The 14433-nt window shown below is 24.6% G+C and overlaps 1 protein-coding gene across 1 annotated transcript; it reads right to left on the bottom strand.

Moving 5' to 3' along the window:
* Positions 1-1248: 1248 nt before the first annotated feature.
* LOC145847458 (TGF-beta-activated kinase 1 and MAP3K7-binding protein 1-like) lies at positions 1249-9673 on the bottom strand. Its single transcript, XM_082953599.1, has 4 exons — positions 9562-9673; positions 4650-4787; positions 2458-2685; positions 1249-1409 (listed from the first exon to the last, which is right to left on the bottom strand). The coding sequence occupies exons 1-4, from the start codon at positions 9671-9673 to the stop codon at positions 1249-1251; spliced, it is 639 nt and encodes a 212-aa protein (XP_082809725.1).
* Between the last annotated feature and the right edge of the window lie 4760 nt (positions 9674-14433).

The following is a 14433-nucleotide window of genomic DNA, read 5'->3' as shown; positions in this document are numbered from 1 at the left end:
TTATTAAAATTCAAGGTCAAATAAAAATTCACACAATTTAAAAAAGTAATTATTTACATGACTCAAATAGTTCAAGGTTGTTTGGTTTTAAGAACAATTCAAACAAAAACAAATGTTTGTAAAAAACTTAAAGGAAAGTTAAAAGACAGTTTTACTTGAAATGTAAATATCTTTTAAACTTATATGTTATTAAAAATATACTGTTAATATACAAAGTAATAGTTTAACTTATATGAAATATTAATACAACTTACACATATACAAAAAAGCTTAGATTTGTTTCATTTTATCAAATATCTTGAGGTAAAATAAAACAAGTATTGCAAAAATATTATTGCAGTAAAAACTTCAACGAATGTGAGATTAGTGATAAAAAGAAAAAATTTAAAAAGAATCTCTTACAGATCTACCACATAGTTCAGGTATCTGGTCAAAATTTTGCAACAACCTTGTTTTATTATTTAGTTGTTAATTTAAATCAATGATGTAAAACAACCATGAAAAGTACAAGTTAAAAAAAAACATACTATACTGATAATTTAGCTCATAAAAACATTACATGATCTCATTATCAAAAGAACTTGAAAACTTTGTTGAAGTTGGAAAATTTAAAATTGCATCAAAACGAACTCAAACAGACATTTGAAGATCATTTTTAAACAGATCATTAAAAGTCAAGGTCAAATTAAAATTTACACAAATTAAAAAGTAATTATTTACATGACTCAAATAGTTCAAGGTTGCTTGATTTTAAGAAAAATCCAAACAAAAACAAAATTTTAAATACTTACATGAATGATCAAACATAATGCATTGGAAACTTAAAAAAAAATGTTAATCTTTAAAAACAAAAGTTTTATATATCAAAAACCTTATCAGTAATAATTGATTTTGAAATGTTAATAAATATATATACAACAACTTAAATGCGAATTTTTTTTTTTAAATAAAGCAACACACTTTTATTTTACCGTGTTTTTATTTATATTTTGAATTACATTCTGTTTTTAAATGTTTTAGTTCAAATCAATAATTTAAAAACACATTGAACAGCTACCATACTTTAATTATAGTTCAAGTTTTAACCACTTGATACAACCATTAAACAACATTTTTACCATTTCCACTAAAATCACACTTTTTTTTTCAAATAAAAACTCATTATCATTTCATGTTTCAAGTATGAATCTTTTGAACAACACTCTGTGCTTAGTTGTTTCAATTTTAGAATAAATTAGATTTGTAACTTCAGGTTTCAGTACCAAATTTCAAATTATTTTCCCGACAGTACTTGTTCCACGCACTATTATCGAAACAGTTGAAACTGACGTAAGAATTTATTTTATTGTCGCTATCCACTATTAGCGGGGATTGCTTGTCTATTGAGAAAAACATTTCTTCCCTTGACCCTGTTAAAAAATAAAACATTATGTTTAATTTACATTATTAAACGGCGCAACGCAATAAAAGTTTAACAATAAATTTATATAATTTATATTATTTACTAATTTTAATATATTTAATTTCTGTCTATTGAGAAGAACATTTCTTCCCTGGATCCTGTTTTATAAAAATATTTATTTTGGTTAGTAAGTATATTACTGTTATATCTTTGCCTGGACTTTGTTAAAATTTATTAAATGATAATTAATTCATGTAACTAGAAAATTCCGTTTATAAAACTAGCAGTCATACAACTATGTGAGAAAGTGTTAAATATACTTCTTAGGTTGAGGCAACTTATTTATACTTTTGAAATTAGTATTGTTGATTTAAAATAATAAACCAAACTAGTACTATAAAATCTAGTTTAAGTTAAATATAATTTTTTTTTAAACATCATAAATGATTTTGTTAATATCAATATTTACTAATAACAATCAAATTAGTATGATAGAGTGCTGATTATTATTTCAATAATAATAATTTTCATGTATTATCATTAAACCACTATGTTTAAAACTTTGACTATCATACCTTTTTTGTGATTAATAACATTATGTTTTTTTTTAATACTACTACTCACTTGATGATAATGCTAATTATTGTTGCTCTTCATAATATTTATAAAAATATTTATATATTTAATAATAACTGTTCAAAATATAGATTTAATCGTTTGCTAACAATAGATCCTAGTTCACTGGAATATAAATAAAAACAAATTGTACAGTAATCTTCCTTTACTTTACCAACATATGTTTCTGTGTGTTAACTGGGTTTTTAATGGAAAGGCTATAAATAAAAACCCAGTTGAAGTGAGTTGATTCATTAACACACAGAAACATATGTTGGTAAAATAAAGGAAGATTAGTGTACGATTTGTTTTTATATATTTTATAGTATATACTATTTTTTCTTATATACATATTTTATTTTGTGATAATCTATATTCAAATAATATAGAGGACAACTAGTAAAATGAAAACTTCATTGTTTTTGATCAAAAATATTTACCACCTTGCTGAAAGTGCTGATTATTGTTGCTCTTCTGCGATTGGTTCGTCGGAGTCTGCTCGTCCTCGGTCGACTGGTCTTCCGATGACGTCACAATGCTGTGTGACGTCACCGTTCGATGAGGCTGGATGACGAGCTGAAGGCCTTGCTGCATTATGACGTCAGAGTTGGTTTGAGTGACGTCGCTGTTGTAAATAACCGAAACTGAGAAGTTGGAAGAAATGCTTTCTGTGATAAAAATTATTAATTAATAAATTTAATTTAATTATTACTTTATTTTTAAATTATTATTTTTACTTATAAATTTTAATCAATGAATTGGAAAATTATTTTAATTTCATGTATAACAATTATAGAAACAAGTTTTGATTTAAAATATCAAAAAAGTTTTATGTTTCTTAAAAATACTATGAGAACTTGAAATCTGTTGTAAAGAACTTATACTGAAAAATACGAAGAAATGTTTTCTTTGTTGAAAATCAAAAAAATGGCATTAAGTTCTTCAAAGTGCAGAGCTGAATATTTAATATAGTATGTGCTCACTAAAAAATAATGTCCACTGACAAACTGTGTGCGCATAATTGGCTTGTTTTATAAAATCACGTTCAAAAATAGTTTTTAAATAAACTTAATTTTTTGGTTTCTTTTCTTAATACCAGCTTGTCAATTCCAACAAGTAGGAAATATTGCAGGGAATAGTTGCTGGTTATATCTTATTACGTCATTAATTAGTATTATTGATTAGATGAGGATTAAACAAAGTATATCAAAAGTGTGGTTTTGAAATGCTCTTGAATACTTTAAAACGTTTGTTGACCAATCGCAGTTTTATATAATAATTCAAACAAATAAAACTTTTATAGTTAAACAAGTTACATAAAAATAGGTAGTATAAAAAGTTTAGGCCATTTTAAATACTTATTACCATTATGAAGAACTACAATATTTTCTCAAATCTATTTAAGTTTCTTCAGACAAAATAAATAATACATTTTAAGGGCATAGGGGGGTCCAACTTGATTTTTACAAGTTGATCTTATTTTATAGAGTTTTATCTGAGCTATCAGACATTTTTAACCGCTTGAAAAAATTCGAGATATGAGCAATCAAAGTTGGTGACCTCAATAGGTTCCTAATGGAAGGGGCAAACTAAAAACGCAAAAAAAGACCATTTCACTTAAAATCTATCTCCTCCTTCATTTTTTAACCAATCTTCTTCTAACTTTCACAGAAAGTGTATTATTAAATTTAAAAAATATTGAATGCAGGAATTTTTTTAATTTTTAAAAATAAAATTTTCATTATTTTCAAGTCAAACAATTATAGAAACAAGCTTTTAAAACCACCTATTTTTTTTTGTTTTTTTTATTTAAAATTTTTATTTTTTAATATCTTTAAAATTCCAACATTCAAAGTCTTTTAAACTATAAAAGGAACGTTTCCTAAAAGTTTGAGGTCTCTAGCTCAAAAAATGAAGGAGAAGATAGATTTTTAGTGATTTTTGAAATTTCCGAGAAAATTGACTTTGAAAAATTTGCATTCCACATGTTTGTATTGGAAACTTTTTATAAAAATTACAATATTTCAAAAGTTAAATAAGAGTTTTTAATTCTATAAAAACTGGCTTGTAGATTGTACTTCAAGCTTTCATACAAAATCATATGTTATTTTTAGTGAAAAAAAAAAGTCGGACTTCCCTATGCCCTTAAATAAAAAACACTATAAACCAGGTTTCCTAAACTTTTTTGCAAATGGCCCCCTTTAAAGAAATTGAAAAATCAATGGCCCCCTTCAACAAGATTACTCATAAACTACGATAAAAAACATCAAAGACATTTTTCTTTACTGGTCATGGCTCCCTAGGGGGCCACTTGGCCCACTTTGGGAAACTCTGCTATAAACAAATCTGTTATTCTAAAAAAATCTATTTTTTTTTCATATATGGCCAATTCATTAATTAAAATAACCTTTAAATAAACTTGAACGGTTAAGAATATCACAACCAAAGTACAATAACAATATAAAAAAGAATAATTTTTTCAAAGTCATAAAAACTAGCCTAATTAGCCTGAACTCAGGTTTTAACTCAGGTTTTTCGAATAGCCTGAAAAAGTTTTAACCTTGCCTTAGTTTTTCAATAAATTTAAGCTAACCTGAGTTAACTTAACAAAACAAAAAATCAAACAACTAACGGTTAACAGGGGTTTGTGGAGCAGATAACGTTCCAACCGGATGATTGAGGTTTCTGATCACCAAAGTCATATCGTTGTTGTATTCTTCTGAGTTGTAGTTGGAATAAGATATCTTGTTAATAACCGTTTGTGCAACACCTATAAATTGAATGTTAATATAATACAATAACTACTTGAATTTCACAAATCACATGGGATTTGTGAATAGTTGTCTATCTAATTTTAAAATGAACTATATATAAATTAATGTTTTTTGTTGATGTATGCTACTATTGAATCAAACTTTTTTTCATAAGGCTCCCTTTTAATATTTTTAAAAAGCAATGGCCACCTCCAATTAGATTTATCAAAAAAACAACCATAAGACTTTTCTTTTGCTCTTCGTCTACTCTAGAATATATCATGTAAGTTTCAAATGATTGCTTTAAGACCCCCTAAATTTTCTGAAAATGACTCACTTAAGGAAGCCCTAATGTAAATTTTAAACTTTCCCGTACAAGTAACCAAATACACTTAAGACTTTTTTTTATTTGCTTTTCATCACCAAATCAAAAATATGTAGTGTAAACTCCAAAAATGAAAATTTAATCTATGGCCTTATTACCCCCAAGGGGACCATCTGACCCACTTTAGGGAGCCCTGTTTTAAAGTGTATTAACTTCGTGATTTGAAAGCAGTATAGTTCACAAATTCATTAAATTATTAATTCATAAAAATTGTACAGTGGTAAAAGTATAAAACATTTAATTAAATAATAAAATAGGTATTATGTAACAAACAGAACTAATAAACAAAGTAATGAAAATTGTAAGGCATTTAAATAGTAAAAAAAAAGTAAAACACTTATACTCACAATTCTACAAAAGCTATATACAACTACTTTTAACCTTGCAATAAAAATTAATTAAACAGTAAGTTAAATCAAAAAACTTTGGTCAGAATTTATTTTAATTTTACAACATCAATCACAGCATTAATTTTTGCATTTTGAAATAACGTTAGTGACCGCAAGTACAAATATTGTTGTACAAATATTTAAAATTATGGTAACTTTGAATACACAATTAACTTATTGTGTAATTATTGGGATAAAAAGCTTTTGATCTTTGATCTAATAATAACCACTAACTAGTTATTAACTTATATATTAAAAACATATGAAAATTTCAAATACTTCAAAACAGACCATCTTGACCCACTCTGTATTAAAGTATAATAACTTTGTGATCTAATAATTTCAAATTTATAATAAATTATACAATGGTAAAAGTATAAAAGGTTTAATTAAAATAATAAAACAGGTTCTTTTAACAAACAGAACTACTATACAAAGTAATGAAACCTTTAAGACATTTATATGGCGTGAAAAATTAATGTTAAACAGTTTCATAAAAGTAGTATACAATTAGCTACAAAAATTAATTATACAGTAATTGAAATCAAAACACTTTGTTTGTGGTCAGAATTTATTTCAATTTGCAACACATATACATCGATGTTTGCACTTTGAAATTTGAATACTTAATGGCCGCAAGTACAATTTCGAAATGTTGTTGAACAAATATTTAAATTTATGGTTAATTTTGAATACACAATTAATTTATTGTGTAATCACTAAGGTAATTAACTTTTGATCTTTGATTTAACGATAACCACTAATTAATTATAAATTTTTTTATTGAAAACATGTAAAAATTTCAAATATTTCGAAACTATTGTTTTGTAAAAAAAAAATGTTGAAATTGATAAAATTACATTTATTTATAAGGATTTTTACCTAAAATTACAATCATATAAAATTTACATTAAGACTGAAATATAATACTACCAACTAACATGTTTAATACTAACACTAAAGAAGTGATATAATTTATCATTTTTATTTAGCATTAAGATTAATTTATACAACAAGTTAAAAAACTCAGGCTTTTATAAGCTCTAGTCATAAAATGGAACAAAACAACTAAAAATTTTAATGTTTTTTCAAATAATAGAGTAAACTACAAAAATTAGCTATCTAAAATTTAAATAATGCTACATCATTAAACCTTAGGATCTGAGATTCGTTTTATTAAAAGTTTGTTACAAAAATATTAGTAATTTTTAAATTATAATGAAAATAACCGATTTATGTTTTATTACATTATTATTAACTTCTTATAAGCTCTTACATTAAGTCATGTAAATAATCAAATTAATTTTTAAATAAAATACAGAAAAATTCTGTAAAAACTAATAATATCTAAGGAAAAAAAAGTTACAGACTTAATTCATAATTACACCGCTTTTAGTTAAATTTATCAATGTTTTTAATGACATATTGGCTAAAATAGCAACATTTATTAGCCAAGCTAGAGTTACAGCGACATTTATATCAGTATTATATGGAAACCTCTATTAATTAAAAAAGTAACAAAAAAAAAACGCACAATAAGTATTTTTAATATTAAGTTTAAAATGAACCGTTTTTTGCAGAAATAATCAATTAATTTTCAAAATTACATTAACAACAACTGAGAGATTTATCAAAAACGGTCACGTTTTTTCTATTTTAAAATTTGTGCAAAACAAAATTAATTGTTCGCATCTATCAGTGTTGGATTAAATCAACTGATTATTTTTATAAAGCGTGAAATTTTTAAGTAAATTTAGGTGTGAATAAATAAAATTTAAAGCCACGTTAAAATTTGAGAACATTTACAAAAAAATTGTTTTTTTTTTACTTTACTAGCTGAAAATTCTAAATTAAAACATGCGTAATACCGTGATGGATTAAAAGCTCAACTTATTTGACATCTACAATTTTTTTTTCCATGAGAAAAAATCTTTATTAAAAATGAACGTTTAGTATTTCATTTGATCATAATTGGTTATTTTATGAGTAATAAATTTTAGTATGTATAACAAACACAACATCATTCTATTTTTATTTAATCCCTACTTTTGTTTTGAATTTATCTTAAATTTTATTTAAGCGTACAAATGAATAATAATAAAAGTATCAGTTGTTTATATTTTTAAAATAAATAGCATATCTTATTTAAATGGTAACATTCCACTTAATTTAACACAGAGAATACTTTAAGAAGCTCACACAACTAAAATTATATACAAACATATAAAACACAGATTTATTTTAGAAACAAATTTATAAGCTAAATATACAAGTTATATATGTTTGAATATACAACATTTATCATAAAAGGGTACATATTAGTTTTAAAGTGTTCCTTCGGTTATAATAATCTGAGACTTGTAAATCTTAAACAAAACCAAATACTGGTTGAAAACATATTTATTTAATAAAACTGCTTTATTTTTCTGATGATACAAACTATCGGATGTATAGCTGAAATTCAACAGGTGATGTAAAACCTAGTTGTGCTTTTCAATTAAATGTTCAACTAATTAATTTTAATTTATTCAAGTTTTACTGTTTGTTACAAATCGTAGATGGTGAGTAATCAATAAAGAATTTGAAAGTTGTATTTCATTAACCACTTACACGTACAATCATCTAACAAACCAGATATAGTGCGTTAACGTTTGAGTTTTTTATCAACTACTGAAAAGATTAACAAATCAGTTATAGTGTGTGAACATTTGATATGTTTACACCAGGGTTTCCAAAACTTGGTTAAGCGGTATCCTTGGGGGCTATTGTAAAAATTTAAGGGGCTATGAGATCATAATTTGAAACTTACACTAGATATTATGGAGTTGATGATGAAGAACAAAAAAAAAAGGTCCTAGGCGCTTTTAATGGTAGTTTTTTGAGAAATCTTGTTGGAGGGGGCCATAGTTTTTTTAAAATATTTAAAGTGGTCGCTTTGAAAAAAAGTTTGGGAAAACCTGGTTTATACTTATAAAAATTAAAACACAACCATTTATATCTAAACGGTATAATTTTAATTGGTAGTTATTCATGTTTAAAGTAATTTACACTGTTTGATACTGTTTTGTATATGTTTCCATCTATTTTGATATGTTTGATATGATATCTTCATCTAAGATAAATTTAAAACAAAAGTAGAGATTAAATAAAAATAGACTGATGTTATGTTTGTGTTATATACTAAAACTTATTACTCATAAAATAACCAATTATGGTCAAATGAAATATTAAACGTTCATGCTTTAATAAAAAATTCTCATGAAATTTTTTTGTAGATGCCAAATAAGTTGAGCTTTCAATCCATCACGGTAATACGCATGTTTTAATTTAGAATATTCAGTAAATAAAGTTTAAAAACTACTTTGATGTAAACATTCTCAATATTTAACGCGACTTTAAATTTAATTTTTTAACACCTAAAATTACTTAAAAACTTCACGCTTTATATAAAAATAATCAGTTAATTTAATCCAACACTAATAGATGCGAACAATTAATTTTGTTTTGCACACATTTTAAAAGAGATAAAAACGTGACCATTTTTGATAAATCTCCCAGTTGTTGTTAGTGTTATTTTGAAAACTTATTGATTATTTCTACAAAAAAACAGGTTAGTTTTACAGTTAATATTAAAAATGCTGATTGTTTACATCTAAAAAATTCTAAATATTATCTATAATTAAGGCAGTTTAATAAAATTTGCTAAGTGTTTATCATTACTATTATTAATAAATTGTTTGTTGTGCAATGTTGGAATCAAAACCTGAGCCCCTTAAACAGGACAAGAAAACAAAAATTATATTCAAAAATTAAAAATAAAGAAAAAAATATGTTATAGGTGTTTTACAATACTTCAATACAATATAACAAACCTTCAACATTTGAGCTGTTCAGCAACAATTTAAATTTAATTTATGCTGTAAGACTCATCAGTAATTTAACACAAAAAGTAAACACAGAAACGATTTTGTAACTTGAAAAATGTCTTTTAATTAATAATCTTATATACAAACAAACCTTCAATAGTATGCGAACATTTGAGTTGTTCAGCTACGATTCTAGCTACGTGATAATTCACGTCTTCTATATCGTGATTTTGTTCCAATGGTCTGTAGACTGCCTCAGACATAAGTACTAAAAACCCTTCTGTGATAAAAAATGTAATTTTATCATTTTGTTTAATGGTCTGTAAACTGCTTTACTTATCGGAAAATCCACTAGAAATTCTTTTGTAATATAAGTATTGTGTTTGTGTATTTTTAAACACAAATAATTCAATGATTTTGTTCTAATGGTCTGTACACTGCCTCAGACATTAGTACTAGAAACCCTTCTGTGAAAAATAAAATTTATTTGCATTTGTACTTTTATAAATAACTTAGTTATTTAGTTTTAATGGTCTGTAAACCGCTTTACTTATCAGAAAATCCACTATAAGTTCTTTTGTAATTTAATTATTGTGTTTATGTATTTTTTAACACAAATAATTCAATGATTTTGTTGTAATAGTCTGTATACTGACTCGCTCATAAGTACTAGAAACCCTTCTGTAAAAATAAAACGTATTTATGTAAATAACTTTAAAATTTTGTTCCAATGGTCTGTAGACTGCCTCAGACATTAGTACTAGAAAACCTTCTGTGAAAATAAAGTATATTTTTATAAATAACTTTATTACTTTATTTTAATGGTCTGTATACTGCCTCACTTATTAATACTAGGAAGCCTTCTGTAACGTAAAATGTATTTGTAATAGTATAATTAATTTCTGTAAATTAAAAATTGTGTTTCTGTATTTAATAATATAAATAGGTTCATGATTTAGTTTCAATGATCTGTGAACTATCTCGCTTATTAATACTAGGAAACCTTCTGGTTGATAAATATTATATATCTTTATATAAATTAATTCTTTAAAGTTTTATATAAAAATAACTTAAATAACCTAAAGCTCATTCTTTCAAGACGTCGTCGGTACTTATATAAAACCTTATTCAAATAGAATCTATTTTATGTATGTATACAATTTTATTCAAGTACTAACGAGGTGTTTGCCCGAAACTTAGTTTACTAATTAAAGTCTTAAAAGAAAAAACTATATTAATTCTCCTCTAGAAGTAGAGTGTATAGTGTTTTAAATAAATCAAAATATAATAACTTAAAGCTGTTCAAATAATAACTGACTCAAACTATGTAGAGACTCTTACATCCCAACATGACCATAACACTTTAAAAGTTGTATATAAAATAACTTAAATAAAGCTGTTTAAATAACATCTAGATATGTAGAAACTTTTGTTTTGCAAAAACAAAGTAAGCTCTTCTTACAAGGCAAGGTACAACTATTACATCAAAAAAACTTTCGAACACAGCGTTTAGCATTATACGTTGAATTTACTTATTTATTTACAAAATAATAAGTTCTTTTTATTTAATCCACGTAAATATAAACGGTATTAATTCATCACGTTTAACAAAACCGCTGAAATTAGTTTGAATTTATTTAAATCAACTCTGTAACTTTGAATAAAACCACTGATATCTTGCAAGTTTGAATTTATTCAAATTCTTGCCACTGATTTACATACATTCAAATATTATTTTGAATTATTTTTGTTTTTAAGCAATTAAATATTTTTATTATAATATATTTTTAAATAATTCATTTTTATAGGTCGGATATTTAAAATAGTTTTTACTTTTAAATAGCAACAAAAAAAAACTGTTTAAAAATTATAAGTTGATATTTTATATCGTAAGTGTCACGTAAATGTTATGTAATCTTTTAATTACAATAATTACATAACGTTTTTTTAATGTTAGAACATTCTTTACATAAATTTGTTGTTTTTCTACATAAAATTATTTTTAAATTCATAAATTTTGGTATTAATAAATTTACTTTAAAAAAAGTGAAATTTTTTGTTTAACTTATGAGGCAACTTCAAACAAAACTTTGTTTTTTTTTATTTTCATTCAAGTATTCAATTATAGAAAACGAAATTGCATAAACTATAAATTTTGTTGACACAAAAACTGACCACAGACAAAAAACAAACAAGAATTTCGAAAAACTATTATAAAAAAAACAAATATTTATATTAAATGACCAATAAACAGTCTATAACGTTTGATAATTTGCAAACTTACAGTAAAGTGTATAAAATTGCAAAATTAAAAACACTAAACTTTATACGAGCTAAATGTTTGTTTTGCAAATGTTAATTAAAATCAGTTATAAAGAATATTTAACTTAATAGCTATTACCCAAATAAAAAACAAATATTGATATTAAATGGCCAATCATGACCGTTTGATAACTTACTAATTTACAGTAATATTCATGGTTTTGCGGGAAAAACAAACTAATTTTTAAAATTTTTATACAAGCTTAATGTTTGCTTTTAATTTGCTGATATTGTAAAAAGTATTTTACTTTTAAAATTTACACAACAGTTACAAAAAATCAATAAAAAAGATGACTTTTATAAACTTAAAGTGTAGCATTTGTGTTAAAATCAAAGTACTTCAAAATTAAAACTTTTGTCTGATGAAGCCTACACAAGTCAACTTATGGCCGGAAAATACTAATTAAAAGAGAGAGAGGAATTACAAAAGGCTGTGTTTGAATTAGCGCAACGCCTCTGCTGTGTCGATTGCAGCAAGAAAAATGTGGTGCTGCAATCGACGTTTTTGCAGAACGAATTTGAAACGTGTTAACTGTTGTCTGCACATAGAAATTTTTGCTTTTACTTTACAGATCTTAGTTTTAACAATTAAAATACTAAAAAGGAAGCTTTTTTATGAAATTTTGTAAAGTAATGCTTCTTGAAAGCAGAAAATTTTATAACACATTATTTGTAATGAAAACAAATAAAATTTTATTTAAAACAAAGAGAGAGCTCAGTTTTACCTCTTAAAGCAAAAAGTATCAAATGTTCCACAACATGTTGTATTTTTAACTTAATGTTTGTTTTATAATAATACAGATCACAGTTTCAACTAATAAAATGCTTTAAATAATAAATTGTTTATTAGATAACGTATCTATTCAGTAGATAGCTTGATGTTAAACTGTTTTGTTTTAAATATTGCGTAAATTATTGTCTTGTATTTGCTATTTAATCACGCAGACCACAAGATTAATTATTGGATAAAAATAAAACTTAAAACAACAAAATTGTTTCTTAGACATTCCTATACTGTATACAACTTAATGTAAATTTTTATTTAAGAACAAAATACTTTTTTTAAACAGATACAAAAGTTTCACCTCCCGAATATATCAACAACTTAAAAACATTAAAAATTCCCAGAATGAGTCAAAACGTGATGACAATTGTTTCCTTGATACTATTTTTTTTTATTTGTAGAGAGCAAACTTTCAACTATTGAAATGCTGGGAATTACCAAATTTCCAACGTTTGGGAATGAAAAAAAAATTGAAAATAGATTTTTCAATGTGCCTTAGCAGCAGACAACTGAAATTTAACTGTTGCAAATGGAGAAAAAACTTAAAAAGTTTTTTAAACATAAAAAGCGTTAACCTCCGAAAATACAAACAAGTTAAAATATATTAAAAGTTTCCATATACTAAAATAAGTAATATATCAAACATATCTAAATTAAATTAATCGTATATGGATTACTTGGGAAACAACATTTTTTAATGATTAAAATATCAACAATTAAATTTATAAACAAAAAAAATCCCAGACCGCGTCAATTACGAGCATGTTTTAAAATGGCTAGATAAAAATAAATTTAATTTGTCATATCGAATTTTATTTAAAAATCCCTAAAACAAGCAAATATTACATAATGAAAATTCGTAGAGTATGAGGTTCAAAACATTGTTTTTTATTGGACCATACAAATTGTTGTAATTCAATTACATATTTCTATTAAAATACATTTTTTTAATGTTTTTAATAAAACTTTAATATAAACTATGTTTTAAAAACTAAAACTAACAAATACGTTACATATTTGAAACAAAACTCTAGAAAAGATACACTAGGTTATAAAAATTATGTAGCTATAGTAAAAACAATTAAAAATGAGTATTACAAAACTAAGTATAACATTGTAATAACAACCACAGAACAAAACTACAGTGCAAATTGTTGTTGTTATTGTATATCCCAACAAACAATTTAACACATTTAAGAAGCACCTATAAATAATCGTAATTCTAAATGTACATTTGAGCCACGTTAATTATTTTCAATTGAAACGGTTCTTTTTAACTATTTATCTTTTTTACAAAATGTAAACGACTTTCCAAAACTTGACTTAGACTGTGCGTTGCTGATTCAATTAAAAAACTTTCCAAACAAAAAATGTAAAACTAACCAATAAAATTTCAATAATTAACCATCTAAAACCACTTTGATTAATTTTTGTTTATTGTTGCTTGTTTCAAGTACCAAGTTTTTAAATGTTGTTAGCATAAATTCAGTATTTCTTATAGTTTTATTTAACATTTTTATATTTTTATTTACTCAATTTTATGTTTAAGAAAACATAATGTACTATTCAAAACTATACTTTAGACAAACATCTTACTTTTAATATACTTTGGAAATTGATTCAGTTATGTAAAAAAAATAAAAACTATATGTAACCAACGTTTGACATGTGTAGCATAATTCTATAAGCTAACACATACTTTTCAAATGTTAATTTTTTTTTTATATTCTTTAACATTTTAAAACATATGATACTAAGTCAATTATTTTAAAACAAGCCATAATTACTAGCAACATTTAAATGTATTATGTAAGAAACTTCTGCGGCAGATTTAAAAAAAGATTGGTGTTTCAAACGCGATTATTTGTTCGCTTTTTGAACTTTTGATTGAATTTGATTGATATTTGTTGAACAGCA

The sequence above is a fragment of the Thalia democratica genome, unplaced genomic scaffold (assembly GCF_965202585.1).
Source record: "Thalia democratica unplaced genomic scaffold, ktThaDemo2.hap1.1 HAP1_SCAFFOLD_921, whole genome shotgun sequence".
NCBI classification, from domain to species: Eukaryota; Metazoa; Chordata; class Thaliacea; order Salpida; family Salpidae; genus Thalia; species Thalia democratica.
Note: the sequence above shows the minus strand (reverse complement) of the source record. Positions and strands in the feature narration are given on the sequence as shown.